The following is a 24019-nucleotide window of genomic DNA, read 5'->3' on the forward strand; positions in this document are numbered from 1 at the left end:
TTAGATCTTAATCCTATTTTAATCCTGTCTGTTACAGGAAACAAGACAAAAATGGATACAGTCTCTCAAATATGTCATCAAATATATGCAGAAATAAAACAAAAACCCCAATGAGAGTGGTTTTGGTAAGTAATGTTGCATAAGGAACATTTTTCTTGTTTAAGAATATCGGCATTTTAACTGTAGCGTAGCTATCAAGTCATACATACCTAATCATGGACTTAACCAGTTACAAACCAGTTCTGTAACTTACACAGACTGAGCTTCTTTTTAACATTCTGAAGTATTTAAAAGCTTTGTGTAATGAGATGCTTTACTGACAGTAAATTAATTATAAAAAGCATATGTGATTATTTTGATAGTCAGTTCCACTCACTTCAATAAAACCATCAAACATGCTTCAGATACTTTCTCTAAAGAAACAGATAATCTTTTTTCTGTTGCAGTGATTACTGCTCAGTTTCTGAGGTGTAGCACACCATCTACAAGCTTTTAAGAATTTTATAAACAAATAGTTTAAAACTATGCAACCGTAAATAATCAGAGCATAAAAGCAGAGGCAGACATAATATTGTGGCCATTAGGTGATATTTAACAGTAGGTTGTACTCCTGCAAATTGGCTAATAAGTTTTTTGTTGGTATCACTAGTAGTTTTATTTTTACTGAATAAAAACAAATTACTTGAGCCTCAATCATTGTGAACAAAGAACACACTAGTCACTGTATATAGTCATGGTGCTGAACACTGAGGCAGAATATGCTTAAAACTACTTTAAAAAAGGAGATCTTTGAAAATTAAAGCCCAAGCTGGACACTGCATCTTTCTGTGGCAGCTTCACAAAAAACTTGCTCAACTGAGGTTGCTTCCAGCTTCCAGTCCTACCAGCTGCCCAGGGGGCCAGTACAATTTTATTGTGATTGCCCCAAAACATGTTATAGATTTACCTAGAGACTCACTCAGCAAAGAGTATTTCCTATCCTTTCCACAGCTTTTACAAGTGCATGTGATTAGACCATAGCCAATAATCGTGAAAATGACAGGACAGAGCTCAAATGTTGATACCTCCACAATATGTTTTATGGATAAAAGGTGACACAGAAAGGAAGAATGAAAATCATTCATTGGTAGATTCAGCAGATCTGTCCATGTGTTTTTTCGGAGTAACATATGACCGGTTACACATAATTCCTTTTATTATATTTCAGGAAGGAGTCAATGAAGACACACAAAAGTCATCTCAGAGTCAATACCACCACACCACAATTCTCCAATAGCTGCAGATAGGTGTCTGGGGAAATAACCAACTACAGATTTCACTATGTTACCAAAAAACATAGAATGACAGACTAGTTTCTTCAGCTTGATTTAAAAAAAAAAAAAAAAGGAAAGAAAAGAAAAAATTTGTGTATCGTGATTTATGGACATTAGTGGCCCCCACCCTCCCCAAAAGAGTTAATGGCTGTAGTGGCACTGAAACCGTGTGAGTATCACAACATACATGCACATCTATGTATCTACTCAGTAACACTTTATTTACACACACTATGTTTATGCAAGAGAACCGGACACACACGCATCCAAACATAAATGATAATGAAAACTGGATCATGAGTGGGATAAGTTCCAGTCATTATTCCATACACGACACTATATATCTGACAGCATTATGCATTTCCCTTCTAGGAAATAATCTTTTCCTACAACTAGAAACTAGCTGGACTGAATGAAAGGACCAACAAACGCGATTAACAATTCCAGCTGGTGTACTTGACCCAAGCAGCTTCCCATAGAGAATATTCACTAGCTGTCACCTCAAAGGCAGCACCCAAAAGTTTATCACAAAGTCTGTAGTTTAGATTTTGGAAACTATGTGTTATTTGAAAGGAAGTTATGATAACCTAAGCTACTACTGTACTCATACTGTGATCCTAACAAAATCTAATTTACCTGCTAAATATTTTATATACTACATGCTTTAAGTAGTCCAGTAATAAATGGAAAGACTGCTCTTCCATACAGTAGTTCTATATACTTACTGTATTGAGTGCATTAAGCGTAGTGTCGTCACGGGAGGCTGCAACACAACCATCTTCTGTGGACCCTCCATCGCACATGCCTGCAAAAGCTGCCATGCTCCTTTATAGTTTGAGGAAAAAAAAGTTTAAATTTTTCAGCTACTGTTTGATGCACACATCATGCAATACAGAAGTAGTAAATTTACACCTTAAATTGAAAATTTCAGGGCCTGGCAATACTGTGGAAACAAACAAAATGAGGCACCACAAACACTGCTAGTTGTTACGCAAACCTGAGTTGCCTCAGCATATGGAATAATTAATTCAAAATGAAAATTAAAATCTAGAATGGGTTTCATCAATTAAAAGTCTGCACTGAAGTAGTACCAAAGTCTGGTCAGGATTATGTAAGATACCATATCCATACCTGAGGACAGAGCCTCACCAGAAACAGCAAACCTCTTCTGCAATCACAGTGTCATTATGTTAGAAAACTAACAAATTGCAGATTCCCCACATCTCTGATTCTTGTAAACTGCAAGTAATTTACTAATAGCTGAATTATTGTGAGGCCCACCAGTGCATCTGGTTAATCTACCAGGCATACTAGAGACCTGTACGAAACTGAAACGCTAACCAGAGCTCATTCTAAAAACATATAGTCTATGAAGAAATCCTATGCCATCACGGATATTCCACTTGTAGCACTTAACTTCCCTTGTTACATGGTACACAACCAATGCTCTATCATGCTAGCCCATACTGCTGGCTTTGCACTTGAAGTTCAAAAGCCACAGCCAAGGGAAAGATTCTGTGTTGGCCCAACATCAAATCGGGGCATTCTTGTCTTCAAGTAAACATTTCAGCTTATCTGGCTGACATCCATGCTACACCAAAACAGCACAGAAAGGAGTGACCGTAGCCAACTGCATGTACATGCCAGCCCACATTTCCACTACAGCATTCTACAGACACTGGTATTATCTTGGCTGAAATTACCTTGCTGCCCTAAGGTACATAAGTAAGTCACAATCATTGACTCCTGGCATCCACACAAGTTCTTCATGCTGCGTCACTGTGTCACCATCTGGGGAAGGAAATGGCTGCAGATCAGGAAGCTTAGCCTGGAAAAAGATTAAGAGTTCACACAGACATTACAGTTGTTAAAAATGCTAAGAGGATGCACAAGTGTTATTAGTAATAAAATTTGTAAGTCCCCTGAAATACTATGGTCTCATAGGTGAAAGATATTCAGACAACAGGTGGTGAAGCTACTTGTTCAGGTTTCAGAAGTTTGAGGAAATTGGGTCATCAAGCCCCAAATCTATTCACTTTATCAAGCATTCCTCCTTTTAGGAGTGCAGTTCATTTTCTGACAAATATGCAGCGTTAACACCACCTCTCAGTCCACCACAAGCGAAGCCCTTCTGTATATAGACCAAGTACAAGCATGCCTGCAGAAAAATTACAGCTTGAAAGCAAACCATTTTGTACTGCACATGTAGCCCTCCGATGTGTAGAAGTCAAACACTGTTGGACAACCGACCCTCAAAGAGACAGTTTTCATTTGTCACAAAAAAAAAAAAAGAAAAAAAAAAAAAGATGTGGCTACAGCTCCTGCTTGCCAGGCTAAAACATATTCATACAACCTACTACTATAAAAGGTGGCAATAATGCGGCTACCATGCACGTACCATTTCACATCAATAAAAAACTCTACACACTTGATACGAAGTTTAAAATTAAGCCCTCAGTAAAACATTAAAATTCTGAAGAGAAATAAAAGACATTTCCTGAAAGTGAGATGGCTCAGTGATGAACTCTGCCACTAAATAAGTATTACGCTGTATCCAGAGACCCAATTAGCATCTCTAGTCATCTACTGCCATGGGATGAGATAGCCGAGAGCCTCTTCAGAAACAGCTTTTAAGCCCTGTAATTACCTCCTATACTTACAACGCTAAACATATTTGAGAGGCAACATTTAAACATAACCAGTAATTACAAGTCACAGGTTCAGATGTCTTTCATGTTCTGCTCTTTAATCTGTACTTTATTTTACTTCTTGCCTGGGAAAGTGGGTATGTCATTGAACTTTTCTTCTGGAAAAAGAAAAGCAAGCATTTTACCAAGGTGAGGTGTCTACAAGAGGTACGCATTCTAGCAACCAGGGTGCTTTCGCAAATGAGTGTTCATCCTTATGTTCCCTAGGAACATGCTCAATTACTATGTACTCTGAAGAGCAACTTCCTCTTGGGCACCTCTGTTCAATAACTTGTTAGCCTGAAGTCTTCCTAAGAGAAAGTTTAGCCAAGACCCACTGTCATCCTCTTATGCATATGAATTTTGAGAACAACTGCAATTCTACAAAACATTTATCTTCACTTGTGTCCCTACTTGCAATTATGATAGTAGCAGTACTTCGAGGTGTCAGTGTATCAAATACCAAAAAAACCCAGCAGTCCCCAGGAATCTGTAAGATGCACAATTTAAGGAAAATGAAGGCAACAGATATTCACCAGAAACCACTACTGGGATCTCAGGGTTGTTACTGGACTGTGGTACATATACCCTATTCTCACTAAGGTGGGTGAAGGAAAGTATATCCATCTCAGAGCTGACAAAGCCCAGTGCGCAGAGACTAGTTTTATATTTTCCACAGAATTAATCAGACTATAGAAGGAGGAAAGCAGCAAATACAAACCTCAACCTGACTTTCTACCACAGCCTACAATCAACCATTCACGTATCTTAACATTATACCTTATGCTAATTAACAAGATGAGTATATATCCTCTTAGTGATGGCATTTGGCAGAAACACAAGATGCTCAGCAAATGAGTGAAAGAACAGTGGAAGTTTGAAATATTAAGCAAGCAAAAATTATCAGTATTCTAAAACAGTGGAACTTCTTCCTACTTCTTTTTTTCCATCCATAAATGCATCTGGTAATTACACCTTACAGCACAGGTGACTAACACCTGCCAAAATATTAGATGACAATTTGAGATTAAAGTTGTTTTGAAGGTATCATTTACAGTACTCTTATTATGACTAGTGAAAAGATTAGTACAGGTTTAATTGCCAAGGACTGTTTTCCTCTAAATGCGAAACATCCTTAAGAATGTTATATACGTTGCATAAATGTTTACTTTCACTAGTTATTAAACAAGATTTTAAAAAGAGTCTGAGTGAATATTCATCACTTGGATGCAAAAATCCAGCACTTGGACAGTACAAAGTCAATTCCACACGTAAAGGAGAGCACTCTGTTCCTAGTGACAGATCTGGCCTTATGAACCAAAGTTGTATGTTAACACTCTTTAACAACAGATTATTTTCAATGCTTATGAAGGATCCCCCTCCAATTAGAACACACCAGGAACAAACCAACATCTAGAGTCTTAACCTTATTCTGCTTCCCAGTGTTTGAATACATGCAGCATGCTTTCTCAATTTCAACAATCCAAAGATCTCAATGCACTGGTCTTTAGTTCTTACTGCTTCTCACAGCCAAACAAACAATACAGTTGAGGTCTCCCTGTCTTTAAAAATCAAAACTTACCCTCTCTTCAAGATCAGAAAGTGAAATGAATGCCTGCATAAAAAAGACTTGGGAAATATGAATGAGATACTGTAATTGTAACATGACTTCCATAGACTATGGACAAATGGGATATATCAGTAATTGTCCAGAATTACCATGCCTCCTGGTTAGGAAGAATTTAAACTGCTTTGTGTGAAAATTATGCAGGTAGAAGGGTGAAGACCAGCCAATCTCCTGAACAGCAATGGAGGACCAAGTTGGTAATGTTGGCACATGGCAACACAGGAAGAAGGTATTTAGAAGGAGGCCTAACCCCAACAGCTGCCAGACCTGCTCCAATTAGAAATACTAATTTCATTTTTAACACAATTGTTGAATGACTAAATGCACAGTGGCCCCTGTGACTTTCATGCTGAAGTACCAACTTCATTTAGTTGGTAGGCCAAACTCATTTAACACACAAAAACCTAGGGAGAGAGCATGTGCAGACCTCAAGTGTAAGCAAGCCACAGACACGACACCAGAGCATGTTCAGAGACAAACATAAAAGGGAGAGCAAGGTTACTGTGAATTCTGCAGTAATGACAGCTACATTAACAGACATACTTAAAAGCACTATACCCTGTGTTAAAAGATGAATACAGGCATAAATATATCTCAATACAGCTGCTGTTCAGGAAACAAACCTTTCTCGGGGTTAAAGTTCCCCCCCATCCATCTGATTTTGTAATGTTGTTCTTTGAAAACTCCTGTCTTTTTCTAATACATTCTAAAAGAACTCCATTTTGTTTAAATACATAGATTCATGAAAAAGACTAATTGTTATAGGCAACAAACTATCAACTTGACAATTTTACTATGCAAATTAAAGTTAAAAGATCTACTTTCAATGTAACTGGGAAACACCACCGAATAGTTCTAAAAAAACATTACTTGCTGAAAGCCAGCTGAGAATCATTCATTTTTAATTCCAGAATGCGTCCAATAATAGCTGAGATTCTTCCATTATTTCTAGTAGTTACTCATATTCCTTCAATCTCATTCCAGAATTAACTCAAGAGTACTTTTGCTAGTAAAAATCATTAGCGTATCAACATTTGACATCGAAAAATCTCATTAACCGAGCTAAGGAATTCTAAAGAACTCATGATGAATCTAAAAAGCTCACTCTATTTGAATGCATACAATTTCAAATAGGTGTCATCTGAACAGACTAAGTGGCAAAAGCATGCCCTCTGGGTATTAGAATACAAACAAAATCCATTACCTGGTGGCTGGGTCCAACTCTGATTTCACCTTGGGTACTGTTTAGCCTCCTAATATATAAGGGGGGAAAAAAACAGCAATGAGAAAGAATTACAATTAATGTAATTTAGGATCATATTCTGTATTTTTTGTCACTGAATTCCCAATGCAAATGGAAAAGAAGCAAAAATAATACATTATTAAGAAAACAAGAAAGGATACACCCAGGTGTATTACAGGCCATGCTGCAAATGGCAAAAACCAACAGGGCTAGTCAGAAACTTCAGTCAAGCAGTCGAAGTCAAGAAGAGGATCAATGCGATCTGTCCTCAGAGCAGCAAGAAAGCAGTCAGCAGCTCATGGGACACACACCTGCCTAGTTTTTGATATTTAAATTTAATGTGATGCAGAAGTAGCACTGACTTCTAATCAAAAGAATCCTTTAAAAGCCTCTGAAGTTCTCTACAGCTCTGAACTGCTCTATGCTTTAGCCAGCCAGCCCAAAGCCTGCTATGCAACGAATCACCTCCCAAGAACAGCTTTTACTAGTACTGTTCCTTTAGCTGCTTATTTCAACACCAAACCTAAAATAAAGCAGGCAACATGCTAAGCACTGTGCTATAGATTAGTACATAGGAAATACCACGTTCCTCATGAACATCTTCATGGTCATTTTCATTTTGAAACAGAAAATATCTTAAAAATATTTGGGGTGTTAATCTTTGAAGAACAGAGCCTTGCATTACCAGAATTGGCAAAACTAATTTATCTTTTTCCAGGCAGAGTTCATGGAGAACTATTTAAGTTACTCTGGATCTCACATTCAAAATTATCTAGCTCTTGTTTTAAGTTAAAATTATTACTACTGCTGCTATTTGATTTTTCGAAAACTACATCAGATAGCATGACGCAGAAGCATGGAAAATCTAAAAAGCAATAAAAACATGTCTTTTAACATTTGTAGAAGTGAATTCGATTCAGTTCATCCAGAAAGGCCTTCCCTTCCACATAATGTGCTTGACCCTCACTTTTCCACTATTTTGAAAACGTATTTGTATAAAAAATTTCAAGTTCCAAATGAACTGTCCATGGAGTGAGAATTATGCTCTTAAGGGCTCTGTGCTGCTCACACCATTGGCTGGAATTACCGAAACATCACATTATATGGTAGTAGAAAAAACATTTTTTCATGTTGCAGTAGAATTACTGTGGCAACAACAGAAGTTAAAGGTATGCCAATATAAACCAAAATAATACATGTGACATGACAGAATTTATTTTTCTTCCTAATTTTGAACAGACTAACAGAGCAAATAAAAGTTGAGTACTGAAGAGTGCCCTTGGACCCTTTTTCTTTATTAAAGATATTACAATATAAGCAACAAGACGGCACATGAAAAAAACTAGTTACTGGAAATACTTATTTCTCCAGGACTATAGTTGAATCCATGAGACCTTTCTGCTGTAATATCCACCTATTCTCAAGAGCTAGCTCACTATAGTCTACAGAGGCATTGGTGCGTGAACATTGGTACGTGGGTTACTGAATGCAGCCGCAGTCTGAAAACTTAAGTGACCCTCCAAGACTCCCATAAAATGGCACTGAAGAACAGAACCAAATCCAAAGGATTTCAATATCCTTAAAATCAACATTTTTCTTTTTCTGTAAGTTCTTCTTATTTAAACAGACATCTTTTATTTATATTCTGTATGTTACATTAAAAAGATCACAAAATTCAGAGCTGTTTTGAGACAAACTTCTGAATGTAACACTTCAGTAACTGCAAGACCTTTAAGGGAGTCTCAAAACACTCACAAGGAAAGGCACACACCTAAACCTAACAGAACACCATCTATAATCTGGAAACAGCAAACTTGAATTAACCTTGCAATCTGCTGGTACAGGAACAGTGACGTCATTTTACAAGTAAGCTGCTGCCCTGCAGGATTTCTTATTCACCCTGCTGTGTTCACAGTGATCATAAGCAATGACTGAGAAAGTTTCCTTTAAACTTTAAAAATTAAGGTCATGACCATAAAGTGCTAGCCCTGAGCAAAACTAACAACAGATCAAACCATTAAATATCAAAAGTCGAAAAGCCAAAAAGGTCACTGGAAATGTTGATTTTAACATGCATATTTTGCATATCTTTATAAACATTTTCACCTCAAAATTTCAAAAAGTACACTGCATATGTGCGTTCAGTTAAGTGTCACCTTACTGACCGTTCTGAAACGTTATTCATTGGTGCACAAGTGGGTTAACTACAGCAGTGGCTCTGAATGGCCCTTATCCAAGACAAGGTGACAGGAGAACCTGTCAGACAGGAATAAACACAGGTTTTGCAATACTCAATCTTATGGCATTGTGTAGACATTTTGCTTTCCAGCACGGTGGCACATGCACTCTAAAATATGTGCATGTCTCCTGAAAAGAATGGGAACACGTCAAAATGTTTTTCGCTAATGCATATTTTTGCAAGACATAATCTGACGCTGTTCTTGTTTTCAGGTTATGCAAATAAAAGACCAAACTAGAAAACCAATGTTATATTTACAACAAAATTATAAATTAAATACTAGGGTACATTATTCAGCTGCAAGGTGTCAGATTTTTTCCCTGTGAGGAGCAAAGGGAAAACCAACAACAGAAAATACTGATGCTCTTCCTTTATTCCCCGAATTCAGTTTAAAGCCATGTGTATCTCTACTAGTCAGTGCAAAACAAACTAAAAACACAGTTACGCAGTTTCTGCCAAATACAAGACTTCACATCAGCCAAAGGCTGCACAAGTAGGTACTGTACTTAAAAAGAAAATTAAGGTATTTTTTGTTTTGATAGGAAAAACCACGGTACTCCAAATATCCCCCAACTCCCAATTCCTTCACCGAATATGATAAATAAAGCATTTGAGAATCAAGGCTGATGACAGGATGCTGTAGCATCCTGTAAATAATTGCAAAGATAAAAGCAAAGTTTTGTATGGGACTCCTGCTCCTAACTATTCACGTGGAGTTAGCTGGGGAAACTCAATGGTTTACCCACATGAAAATGAAGCATCGAGAGAAGTATTTCTGTGTGCTTTTTTACATTGTTTCCTGATTATATTCACATCCTAAAGGTACTCCCTTCCCCTATCCCAAAAGGTAAAAGCTGGACTGAATCAAGCTGTTGTGCAGGGGGCTGTTTCAGACTGCACTTTTTTTTTTTTTTTTTTTTTTAAAGAGCACAAAGCTGACTGCTCTGCAAGGGCACACAATCTGTTAAATAATTTTTACTGCTTCCACATCCCCAGGAACAGGTTTGCAAATGGAAAGGAAATTCTTGCTATGGAAACTAAAATGCACTGTAGGTTTTTTAAGCAAAATTATATTGGTGGAGAGCAATTACAATAATAATGGAACAGCACTATGTTTATTCGGGGGGGGGGGGGGGGGGGGGGGGGGAGGGGGAGGACATGAGGACCCAACACTGTATATGAAATCTGACACAAAAGAAACTGATGTAACAAAGCAGTATCCATAGCAACAACAACTTAATATTTCAGTCCTCTTCAGCTGCAGTGGATTAAATATAATGACAAGATGTTCTCTTTGAAAAGTAACCTGTTGCCATGACAACGTTTTATTCTGCAAAGTAAACAGGGGCTGGTCAGAAAGGAGATGGAAGCCTGCGTCTGAATATCAAAAAGGCAAGAAGCTTCTGCAGCAGAGCAGGGCAAAACAAGCACACTCTAATCTGAGAGAGGCTTGTGCCAAACAGTTTGGAGAGAAAAGAGAGGATGTTCAGTTCAACAAAACTTTGTCCTTTCCATTCTAAAGCAACAGGAGAGGCTGGAGGTTCAAGGCCAAAAGCAGCACCACTGAGAGAAAACAGTTCAGATGTGAACAGTGACGATGAAAAAGGAATAGGAGACAGCACAGAGTGGTGCAAAGCCTTAATTTATCAGCCTTAGAAAGAAGGAAAGAGAGGAAGGAAAGCTGGAAACAACAGTTCCTCCACGATTTCCCATACAGAAACAAGTTTAACCCTCTCTGTTTATTATCTACCTTCTGGTCTGCACCATACACCACACTCATACCATTTACCCATAAGCTGGCCCAACTGGCAGCCTCTGTCCACAAAAATAATGCAGCACTGCAATGCCATCAAGGACCAAACAATGGCAACAGAAGCACTGCAAGACAGAGTTTCAGCTGCAGTGAAGTACACACAGATCAGCTTTGAGGTAACTTGGGTTCAGGACCTGCGACACAAACTGGTATTATAACATTGCCAGAGCTGTGCAGGAGTCAAGGTTGGAAACTCGCAACAAAACTCGCAGAGAGCTGAGGCAATAGCAAAAGGCATTTGCAGATTTCTGCATGGCACTTCTCTGCACTGTCCTGTCTTTGTCCTACCCTTGACACAAATCCAAGCCAGTTCTTTACTCAGCACATTTAGTGAAGATCTTTGCTAGAAACCCAGGCTTCTGTAAGAAACCACGCACACTCTATACGTAAGTTGGACCTCCAAGGTCTGGGATCGTGTGTACAAGGCAGAGTCTTAGAAACTGCAGTACTGCTTCTTTCATGTTCTCCTTTATGCTACCCTAAGTTCAGCAAGAAACAAGCTCTGTAATAACTGCACATTTTTTTTATAATGACTTACATGCCCAAGATGGAGGTGAGGGAGATGGTACTACTCCTGTTACCACACTAAACCAATTATGTTCTGCATCAGTTCATTTCACCCGGCAGCAGACATGGCTTACTTTTGTTCTGCTGTGGTCACCACACACTCAATGAATGCTCTCCACCACATACTGGACTTCCACTGGCTTTCTGAAACATCTGCTACTAGCCAGCAAAAGCTCAGAAAACATGAAAATAAAGCAACGCTGCCATTAAGTTAAAAAAAAAAATCAAACCAAAAACCACACCACCAAAACAACACTACAACAAAACTACAAAATCACATACAGGGCAGCATAATGTGCTACCCATTTAACCACTCCTGGTACAATTATTCCCACTTCTGTATGTTGAGGTGATCTGTAATTAAACTCAAGGGATGCTTGAACAGAGAAAGGTTTTTAAACCGGCCAAATCGTTCAGCCACAGACCATCCCTCAGTCTTTCTTATTCTCTTTGGAGCTCCCCCCCAAAAAAAGGTTTCAAAATCAGCTTGGTACAACCCACTACCTACGGCAACAGATACGCCACAAATGCAAGCTTCACAGTGCAAAGGAAGGTTCAACAATTAAACTAGAAGTGCTGTCAGTCTAAGTAGCTCTCACCACCCTGGAACACGGCCTGTAGCACGGGACAGGGCTCTCTGAAGTCGAGACCAGAAGGGGTACCAGAATAACAATTACTATGTATTCAGCCATCACAATGCAAGAACAAATTGATCATTAAGGAACAGTGCAAAAACAGTTGGAAAGGGTCATGATTTTTACATGAAAAAAGATTAAAAGAGGAAAGACAATGTAAAGCTAGGATATGTAGGGGTTTGGGGGGTTGGTTGGTTTTTTTGTTTGTTTTTAATAAGCAATAACAAGCTATAGCACTAAGCAATGATTCATACAAGATTTCGGTTTATTTACTAAGCCTGGTAAAAAAATCGACAGCTTACTAAATAAAACCAAACCCGGATTAGATATATGCATTTTAGTCAGAATATTTACAAATTGCAATCAGACACTTTAACACTGGATGTAGCCAAACGGTCACTATTATTGGCAAAGATAATCAGAAACATAAATTGAAAGCATAAAAGGCAGTTCCTGGATGTTTGTGATTTCTGTAAAATTAATATAAATCTAAAGTAGTCAGGAAAGACAAAGTATAAAGTAGTAGTTTTAAAATAAAATCTTTTTATGCAAACGGTCCAATACCCAAGATAAAAAAAAACATGCCTTCAGAGGCAGTTCTAAAAACATCTGGCAAGGCTCATTTTGTTCCATCTCTAAGGGACAAAACAGGAGAGAACAAAATTACTCCCCTCCAACTTGAGCTGGTTAAAAAAATAGTTTATCAGGGCCTGAAAGGGACTGGCATTACAATCAAAAGTTCCATTTGGTAGGACATTATGTTTTATTTTATATTGTGCATCCATAAAACAAAACTCAGAACTTCTCTTGCCATGTTCCTCCCTCATCCGAGGCATGCAAGCTCTGTCTACAGAGACTTAACTATGAAACAGAGAGACAAACCTTTACATACATTTGCTCCTCTGTAGCACTAATGAAGCTGTAGGATTTCACTGCAAACTAGACTGTCTGCAAACACAGTAAGCCTCTGTCAAACACCAGGGCTCTATTCTTAGTTCCTCCAAGCATCTGCTTATGGCCACTGTTGGGAGACAGGATACTGAGCCAAATGGATCCTCAATTTGGCCCAAGACCACTGTTCTTATGCATGTTATGTTCTTACATTACACAGCTCAAAGTACAAAAGGGACAATCAGGTTCAGGCCATTCAACCTTCAACAACAAAAAAAACCCCAAAACACCCCCAAACTACCAAAAAAATCCTGTGAGTTTGGTGCCTAAAAATAACAGAATTTCTTCTCCCCCCCAGCAAACAGAAATTCTTGCTTAAACACAATGAATTAGTTACATGGTTTTGTTTTCATTACATTGAGACCTATATCAAATTTACAGATTAAACAATGGCTTGTTAGCTTTTCCCAACAATTATTTTCCACGTAAAAAAATTACTTGTAGTTACCTGATTTCATGTGTCCAGCTTGCACTTGTGCCTTAAACTTTTTTAATTTCTGTTCTAGAAGCAGTATTTTAATGCTCAGAAAATATTCTTGCTACCAGTCAGCCTCTAGTAAGTTTAAGTTCTGTTTAAAACCTGTTGTAACAGTGTGTTATAATAATAATTTCAAAAAAAGCACAAGCAATTTCATATTCTGAGTGAAAAACCAAACCTTATTTCAGGCAAATGAACTTATACGGGAACATTTTCAGTGATTGCTCAATCTGAAGATGGAATGAATAAACATGCACTAACATTTCTACCTTGAGTACAAGCTCAAACCTGCTGACTGCTGTGTTGGAACTTTAAAGGAAGCAGAGGACCCTGTGTTCTGCTCCTGTTTGGAAAAGGAAGTAGTTGCAGAAGTTTGAGTCAGACAAGCAAAGCTTTTTCAAGATAACAGTATTTTTCATTGGGTTTATATACGAGAAAAAAGACTACAGAGTCCTTAGAAGTATTATCCCCTACTCAAAAGGTAGCATGGAAGCAATCATAAAACCATTCTTAGAGATAAGTTACTGCAATGGAAACAAGCATTCTCTCCACATAGGAATTACCTCTGTGAGTAGTATTTTGCTTGTAGATTTTCTCTCTAATAATTGCTTTCCAATATTTGTTTCCCTTCAAATAAGGAAGACACCAGTATTTTGATCACAAGTTCAAAAAAATGAGTAAGTGGAAACCTTTGCATGATGCTAAGTCTTTCATCTGTTCTACGTGTGATTCTAATAGAACCAGAATGTTACTTACTGACAAGCAACATTTACACTGATAAGTAAGTATGGAAATGAATTCAGCATGGAAATATGTCACTTTAAGTGTTTATCCTGTATAGTTTCCAAAATGGCCAGGTAGCACCTTTGCACTTTCCAGAGCAAATACTCACTATTAAAACAGACTATGTACTACATCAGCACCATATCTTCAGTACAATCACAGTTTACATGCAGGACAGTATAATCTGGCACCAACCTAGAAGTTATTTTTTCCCATCATTCCCATCTGTTTCTATCCATTCATCATGGTGAGATGCAATGGTCTACCACTCAGTCTCTTAGCTTGCTTGACAACACATATCTCCAGCTTCCTTCAACAGCAGGTAAGTGGAAAAGCAACAGCATGTGTTAAAGGTTATAAGCATGAAGACTGCAAATCATAAAACAAGCTTGAAGATAAGGATATAGTTCTGCCATACACCTGGAAATACAAAGCTCTCATTAAAACAAATTACAGCTTAAAGAACTGGGGGGGAAGAGGTAATCTTACTGATTTAGGTCTTGAAAAAACAACTAAAATTGAAGCCAGAACAATGGAAAGACTATAAAGTACTTGCCTGCTATTTCTTCATCCAAAAGACAAAATACAAGCACTCCCCATAATATACTTCTAACTTCAAACAGTTGGAGTTTGGAGTGGAACTCTAAGTCACCAGACCACCTATCAACAGTGTCTGAACTGGAGAGAATCTTCTGGGCATCTAGCCAGCTTAAAACTTCACCATTAGTAGCAATGAATAAGCACACTCCACAGCTTGATCAAGGAGAAAGGATCTTTTCAGCAGACTGTCTTGCCAGTACCACAGATAACTTAGAGCAGACAGCCTTACTTCTACTACTAACAGGGGGTGGGTGGTGGTGGTGTTTGTGTTTTGGGTTGTGGGGTTGCTTTTGGTTGTGGGTTTTGTTTTTTTTTTTTGGGGGGGGTGGGGTGCGCGGGGCACAGGCAAGGGAGATTGGTTTTCTGTTTGTGTTACCGCTTTTTCTTAAAAACATAACAGTCTTGTACACCTATGCACAAGCCTGAAGAACTGCTTTCATTAGAAACTGGCTGACCAACCCCACAACTGGCGGAAGACATTTGGTGTTGAAGCACATGGAAAGGAAAACTTGAGATTTCACAATCTCTGAAAGCCTGCTGAGAGAGGAATACTGCCACAGCAACCAAAAAAAAAAAAAATTCTATACATTTGCCAGGAACAGGAGCCACCCAATTGTACAGCACAGACACCAGACACCCTTCAAGAGGAAGCCAATATAACCAACACCACATCCACAAGTTTTCATGTGCAAGTGATTTAAGTGAAGAACGCCTTACCTGGCATATTGTTCCAGCAGTACTTGTTTTGCCAAATGTAATACTTCTGTTTGGCAATCAGATTTTGTTTTGTTATAACCTATACATATTTTCATTTTTTCCACCTGTGCTGTTGTTAGTTAACCTTACAGTTTTTATAAGCGTTTTTTTCAAGCCTTTTTTTTAACACATGCACAAATTATCACTAAAAACCAGCACAGACTGCTTCATACCCTTCCCATCCCTTAACACATTCACTCTCTTCCGCTTGGAAGTCAACATTTAAAACAAATGTTGAGGACACCAGGTGTCATATCCTTGTATTCCTACAGGGCAGTGTCACATTCCTGTACATATATTCAAGTAGCTCCTTTAAGAGGAATAAGAAAGTTTCCAAAGCCTAGGCCTACAGAGACACCCCTTTCAACTACGGGGCGATTCAGCAAGACTGAAGTTCAAGGGAACTGTGCTCCATAACCATTAGCACAACTTTTGTTCAGCCAATGGCAAAAATGACCAGTGATCCACACTAAATAGATGTTCTGAGTTTTATGCTCTATAGGTGTAAAAGGCAATGGAAAAGGGAATGACACTTCAGAGAGCATACAGACACGGACACGGCACTAACATGGGCAAAATTATGCAGTCTTACTCATCATTCATTCCCCAGCTCCTGGCAAGAGGAGGGAGGTAGCCCCAGTAACGCACACTGCGGAGGTAAACGACTACATGTGCTGGAGTCAGCCTTCTGCTATGAAGTTCCAGAGACTTCACTACAAGCAGCACAACCCATCCGGTCACCTTCAAACTCCACATGCTCCAGTAACTAGCAAATTACCCTGACAGAAGCATTTCCCCTCAGCAACAGAGCCCGCGGTGCCAACATCAGTTCTGCAAGCCAGTGGGCTAGGCAGAGGGCCACAACAGAACAGCACCCAGTTTTGCACAAGTTCAGACACTACTGTGAACGAGAACACACCACAGAATCCAGTTTACTCCCACTCAACAGAAACAACTCCTTTCAACCCCATTTACACTTAGCAGTGACAAGTCACTGACGACTGTCCCACAAGGACCTCAAAGCCAGCTGCAGCCATACTATCATCACACAAAACTGCAGAGCTCAAGTCCTCTGTTTTATTCACATCAGTCTAAAAATTTGTTTTCCTAGCCCAATAAAACAGACGTGAGTATTGCTTACACAGCTGTCACATCACAAGTCTCTCGGTGCATAAGACAATATTGCTGCATTTTAAGAGCGTGTGTGTTATTTGCATGTGACTGACAAGCAAGCAGAACCACGCTGGCTAACTCCCCCACACACACACCCCCCTCAATACCTGTGGAAGTATCAGCGGGATCACTGCCCCTGGGTCGGAAGGAGAGCCACCCTTCCGCAGAGCAAACAACGGCTGCTGGCCTGCGACCCTCCCTGGAACATTATCCTAACAGCCTGTCACAGGCCCAGACGTTCCCTAACGGCCACTTCAGTAACGCTGCATCCCGCAGAGTGCCTCTGCAGCTCCCTAGGACCTGCCATAAGGTTGGCATGCAGACAGCACAACTGAAATTCAAACTGCATCAGGGGGTGGGGGTGGGGAATATAAAATTACAAATAAGACCACACAGCTTCAACATTTTGCTACATGCACCCCTTAGCCAGCAGACTCCCTGCTCAGTGCCCTCATGCACCATACGAACAGCTGCACAGCAAAGCTGATGTGAGATTACAAGGTTCTGAGGAACATGCAATAGTAATGAAATGATTTCATAAACATTTCAGAAGTCACAAACAACAGCAAAAATCATCACTGTTTAGGGGAGGCCAGAGTGATGTAGCCTACCTGCAGGGGCTGAATGGATCATCCATGACTATGACAGGCTCTTGTGGGTTTAGATGTATTCCTGAGCCCTCTACTTAACAGCTAAAACTCTGCCTTTTCCACTCTACCAACTCAAAATGGAGGCACATGCAGTCTGAGAGACCTCAGAGAGCTTTCACTGAGCTTGTGCTATGACCTAAGCCTGCACGCAGAACGCAGAAACTTCGCCCTCGGACTGACAGGACTGAGCATGTGCTGTGACCCTCCCTCATCCACACACTGTCTTACAACGCAATCAATCTCAACCCTGCTGGTTCCGTAAATAAAGCGCACTGAACAGACTCCGCAGCTTCTGCATACCAAGCTAGTGTGCAGGGAAGTGGGGCCTTAGCTGGGGGATCTGATACAGCCAACGCCGGAGAGCAGAGCCGTTCCAAGTCTGGAGGTCTGTGTTCCAGCACTTCTTAAATCTTCTCCAATGGAAATACACATCAATTTCAAAAAGGCTTCTAAAAATCTTTTTTCCCCTAGTTTGTGATGAGCTTTTAAAAAAAAAATCACATTGACTAAAAGGCTTCGAGGTTTTCATAAATGCAAATGACAGAAGCTTCACGTTTTAACATACAATATATCAGTTAGGAAACAAAGCAGCAAGCTGATTCACAAAATACTTCTATTCTACCTGTCAATAATGCAATATATGAGACCCTTTGAAGAATATGAATTCTCAAAGAACAATGCCGCTGCCATCTGTCAGCACGTGTGGACACAAGGTGAGCCCAAGAGGAGCCAGACTTCAACTCACGGCTTGAACTTCCTACATCATCCTTGATCTTTTGCACTCCTGTTCACCGATACGATTTTCAAAAAAATTCTTAGCTACCCTTTTACATGAAAGTAATATCCCTTCCCCTACAGCATAAAATGCTTTAATTAGTATACCTGCCTGCATTTTAGAGCATCTGAAATACCTGAACTTACTGCGAGCCTAGAAAAGAATAAGAAGTTTCTCAGATGTTGAGTTTTAAGACAGAAAAAAGACCAAGCAAAAACATATCAGGCTACAAAATAATCCCAAATTTTCTCTCTCAAAATAATCCAGTGATAAAATGTTATCACAACAAAATTTAAATTATAAAAAATTATAAGGTGGATAATACACCTTTCTTGTTGCCCATATTGTGTTACCTCCCACCCTGTTGCCCAGGAACCTTCAACAACACAGTCTGGGCTCCCTCAATGAACCTGCAATAAGAACTCAAAATGTTCAGATCTTGAACATTACAGCTGCTGTGGCTCTGCTGAAACTATCTGATGCTACCAAAGCTCACTCATAATCTGAAGTAGCCCTTCCCTAAGATACAGGAGAGAGGGGCTTTGCTCACACTTGAAAAGGGAAAAAAAAATTAAAAATAAATTTAACACCAAACACAACCAACCATGATAAAAATTCCCCCTTTTTTTTTTAGTACTAAGCTTACTAGGCTATGCATTTAGAACTGCAGTATAATAAACTGCTAAAAAACCCAAACAAACAAAGCCACCATAACATTCTATTAGCTCACTACTGTTATAAAAATATTACGGGAGGCATCACATTCAGAACAACTGTCCGATCAAATTTTCACAGACTACAAAAAGATAACTGCTCCAAATACGTTGTACAGTCTTTACCAGCTGACAAATTTAAGTAAGAACACTTATAAGGCCAAATGTATCTAGCCTTCATTTCAACTACAGCTGAAACTTATTTCTGGATTTTTTTGGTACTGCTGTCCTGGATTAAGTTTTTCTCCTGAAGTTCACACCATGAATTTGAGATAAAATTCTCAGCTTTTATGCTGCCCTCCAGTTCAGAGATAAATTGAGATACAAACACATAGAAACAACATATCCCAAGTTATATTAGTAAGTGTGATATCAGCCAGAAGGAATAATCCAAGGAAGTTATACATCCCCTTATCTAAACACAGGTTTTGGGATATTTTTGTCTCTTTGCTTAAAAGTAATCTATTGCAAGGCACTTCCAATACATGACAATACCTAGTGACATGAAGTAAGGGATGCTCAGCATCTTCCATAATCCTTTCCCGGGAATACTAGACCAGAGTGATACAAACCAACTTCGCTGTAATTTAGTAAGACATACAGAAGCAGTCTGTTTCACATCACATGGGCATACCATACAGTTTTCCCCATTAGGAGGATTCCTGGTTGTATGTAAAATTGCTAAACCTATTTAAAGAAAAAAAAATTGGACTTGCGATACATTCTAGGAATTGTCTTATTTAAATAAAGTACACCACAAACTGTCAGTGTTCTACTTAAGTGTAAGCATAATAAGGACTCATTTTAAGATTCTGATTTGAGACGTAAATATGGATACATATAAAAACCTTTATGATCATTACACTCTATCACAGCCCTAGCACTATTATATGTGTAAAATCAATATATTCTGACTGCTAAAAATTAACGAGACAATATATCAAAATAGCAAAACAGAGCTTCACGGCCCTCTTAGTCCTCTTTAGCCTCTGTTCACATTTTGGTTCCAGGTATAAATTTATCATTCCACTACAGCTCTTTTCCGAAGAAGGGCAACACTAAGAGGAAGCTTTGAAAATCCTACTTAAAATACAACTCCACACTGGCTTCTTGACTTCATAAAAACGTAAGACTATTCCCATCTGTTTCTAGAACTGTAAACTTGTACTCTACCACTATGCTTTCCATAGTGATTCAGACTTTCAGTAGAAAACCCTTACCAGACAACATGAAATAGTAAACTATGAAGGACAAGAAAAAGAAAGCAAGTCACCTTCCATTTCACTCTTGGGAGCACTCCTCAGGGATACACCCATACTCATTTAGCTCACATCACCCCAGAACACCACTTCAGAAAAAAAGATTAAAGATTAAGGAAAAGCACACACTGTGGAATAAAAACACTGTCAAGATCCTGGTCTTTCATAAAACATCTACTTGGAAAATTCACCCATGCTTTGAACGTTTGGTATTTTGTTCTACAGTGTGAAACAGTGTTGTGGAAGAGTAATTTTGATTCAGGATGATGAAAACTAAAATAATACCTGATTATTTCTAGATCCAAGTAAGAACGCTGTAGCATTTGAATCTATGTATACTTACAGTTGTCAGTGTCAGACAAAACTTCATAATGTATTTATTCACTCCTGAGATCAAAGAACTGATTGCCTAGTACTTGCCGGTACACTACAAAAACAGTCCAATGCCACCAGTGGCATCTGGCACGCCTGTATCCTTCAATGAGATAGTTCAAAGTTGCTTCTGTAAGTTCATACAGGATGTCAGAGTTCAAAAGGAAGGACTGGAAGAAGTTCTTGCCAGATTCGGCTACATATGGAACTATACTACAGACAGGGTAAGAAGTAGAGTTGTAGTAAATGAATGCAAGACACGAGCTGGTGACAAACAGCTGTCTGAGGTCAAGCGGGATGTTCAACAGCATTCCCAAGCCTTGCTACATATTACTTTGTAACAGGCAGAGCTGATTTCAGACTCAAATATCCAAGTCAACAGCTTAACTCAAGCTGGTGCAGTTACTGATTTTCTGAAGCGGTACAACAGGTCTGTTTTTCTTTGTTCAGTCGTGTCTCTTGACTGTTCTTCTCTACACTTTGAAATGCTTCTAAACTAATTTCAGAGTATATACAAGTCACATAACATTTCTCCTTTGATAAAGATTGGTTTCATCCGGCCATCTAGGGAACTCAGAAGTTTGAGTGGGATTCCATGTTAGTCGAATTAGTCAGTGTCAGAGCAGCCACTTCTCTGAAGAGACATGATATTAATTATTTTAAAGTACTTAGCATAAAATTTATTTTCTTTCTCAGCTGACTATACATCCACTAAGCTTGTATTCCACACTCTTGAGAGCCAGGAACATATTTCAAGTCTACTTACTAGCTTGATTAACTGTATTCAAGATGATAATGCCCAGCCTCAAGCTTTAAGATTGGTTTTGGTTTTTATTCCACAATCAGATTTTTCTCAGTGATGTGAGAATTACCGAAACATAGCATGTAATCTTACCAAACTCTGTAGAAGAAACCCAGATTAATATACACTGTTAATAAAAAAGTTACCCCAAAACACGCAAATTTACCATTTCAAGACCACAGAATGATCAACAACAGAATCACTGTTCTTGGCATTTCCCAAACTAAACCTATCAGCAAGCTTTCAAATAGAAGAGGACAAAACATAGTTTCCTTTAGCCCTGTGTGCTCCAAGACTGAAAGTGTCTCTTGCTACACAGCCACCACACCAGTGTTTTGGACATTTTGGGGATCTGCAGGTTGTTTTGCAAACAGAACATGTCAAAACAGAAAAAAAAGTCAGATTCCCAACACACCGAACTGCATTTGAGAACTGCAGATAAGTATATGAGCATCTAATGCTGAACACAAAATAAAATCCCTCAGAGATGTATCTTTGTAGATGCAACAGCTCACACTTGTTTGGTCTAAGAACGTACCCTATCACATGTTTCTACAAGTCAGTTGAGGGAGTGTGAATGCAAGGTTCAGACCTTGATCTACAACATACTACTACTTCAAGCTACCATGAAAATTTTCCATCCTTCCCATATGGAAAAGAATGCTATATTAGAAAAGCAGATTAAGCTGAAGATGGTTTTGTCTTTACAGACAAACCACCAAGAGGTCAGCTAGAAGTAGGTATTCAAAGAAGCATGCATTGTAAAGCAGCAGCAAACATACAGCAAGCTAGACTCAGCTCCTTTTTCTAAACCTTCCTCCCCACCCCCACCCCACCCCCACCCCCAGACAAAACACAGACTTGGAAAAAAAACCCAGGCTGCAACCAAATGAAGAAAAACCTACATTTTGAGAACTGGCTAGTTTGAGTAATTAGCTGATCACTAAGCACCATGCTTAGTCATTCCATTGATCTTTTCAGGCTCAGTCATTTTCTAATAGCTGGAAGAATTAACAGCTACTTCTAGCTACTTCTACACAGAGTGTGGGTTTAAAACTGCACTGACAACTCACATAAATGGCACTTTGAAAGAGAAATCATCCATTAAACACAAAACTTCCAACACCAATACAAATAGGGTATTTATAACAGTCACACCCTCAAAACTAAATGCACTGAAGAAAAGCGACAAAGTTAAATACAGGGGTCAAGCACACTGCTGAATATCAGAGATGTATATCATGACAGCCTTCATAAACATGTCACCTTGTGGGACCACTCAAAAAAACCCACACCAACCCACCACAAATAGTTTAACATATTGTACTTTTAAACATTACAGGATTTCATGCCCTTTTCCCAGACCTCAGCACCACACACTAGTAAGATTGCCTCCTAGGGACTTAGACTGACAGTACCTGCTATGACTGTAAACTGAATCAATTAAGGGAGTTTACCTAGTCCAATAGCCTGTCTCACACATATGGACAGTTTAAGGCACTTCAGAGGAAGGTACAGGAAGCCTCATAAATAGGCAATTACATAATAATACGCCCACATAGGGAGTTTCTTCCTAACTGCAAGCAGTTAAGAGGTTGGCTATGCCCTGAAGCATAAAGATTCATATCTGCATTAAAAACAGTGAATCTACCATATAACAATTCAAGTATTCATTATCTACATGCTTACCTAATCCCTGCTTAGAATAATATTTTTCTCGACAATATCTCCAGAAATCGAGGTCCACAGCTAATTATGTTTTTGCACAGAAAGAAACTTTCAGTCAGCACAGACCTTGCTGAGCCCTGTTACACATTAATAATCTTCTACTCAAGTGCTAGTTGAAATACGCCCCTAGACAACAAATTCTTTAAGGCCGGTATTTGTAAGGCATTCTCTGTGTTTACAAAACTACATAAATGATAAAAATAAGGGTCATGATTTGGACCTGAAAAATAATGAAGGTACAGTTTAGTTTCAAACACAGCTGAGATAGAAGATTGGTTGGCCAACCCCCAGACAGACTCAAAGAACTGTGAAATGAAAGAGCATGCCTAACGTACCTTCTTCAAGTATGTATTAATTCCCCAAAAAATTGTTCTTTCTGTATCTATAATTTGCTCTAGGCCAGTGAAGCATAAACTATGAATTGTTGATATGGATCTCTATATGAATGTTTACACATCAAAGCATGAACTTCCACACCTAAGAACTTCCAATTTGATTTCTTAAAAGTGAGTAAATTTCAATATTGCTTACTAGAAGATGTGAACATATTTTAAAAGTATTTTCAGGGGTGTGCATTTAAGACAGCTAAGAATTCCTATTCCTGCTAATGTTTGCAACCTTTAAAAAATTTCACAGTTCTAAAAACCTGTTCTGTAAGCAGTACGTTATTTACACAGACGTTCAACTGGATGTCACAACTCATTTCACAATTTTGTTACCTACTCTTAATTTTTCTCTATACATACAGCGGGAAGATGCAGCTTCTCCCTTTCATTCCCTTCCATCCCACCTTCCTGTCAGCATCACACTTGATTTTAACTTTTCTTCCCTTTAGTAGTTTCCTTGGTCCTACAG

The 24019-nt window shown here is 38.8% G+C and overlaps 1 protein-coding gene across 5 annotated transcripts in view; it reads right to left on the reverse strand.

Moving 5' to 3' along the window:
- The window catches only part of RERE (arginine-glutamic acid dipeptide repeats), a 254169-nt gene that overhangs the window by 94550 nt on the left and 135600 nt on the right, over positions 1–24019 (reverse strand). For 4 of the 5 annotated variants that reach the window (XM_040585411.1, XM_040585410.1, XM_040585408.1 and 1 more), the window contains exons 7-9: positions 6832–6880; positions 3017–3141; positions 2039–2138 (exon numbers count right to left, since the gene is read on the reverse strand). In XM_040585411.1, coding sequence (XP_040441345.1) covers positions 2039–2138; positions 3017–3141; positions 6832–6880 — 274 coding nt within the window. Of the gene's footprint in view, positions 1–2038; positions 2139–3016; positions 3142–6831; positions 6881–17476; positions 17646–24019 lie in introns of those variants that run through there. The other variant, XM_040585412.1, reaches the window with a different exon arrangement.

This window comes from Falco naumanni, chromosome 3, assembly GCF_017639655.2.
Source record: "Falco naumanni isolate bFalNau1 chromosome 3, bFalNau1.pat, whole genome shotgun sequence".
NCBI classification, from domain to species: Eukaryota; Metazoa; Chordata; class Aves; order Falconiformes; family Falconidae; genus Falco; species Falco naumanni.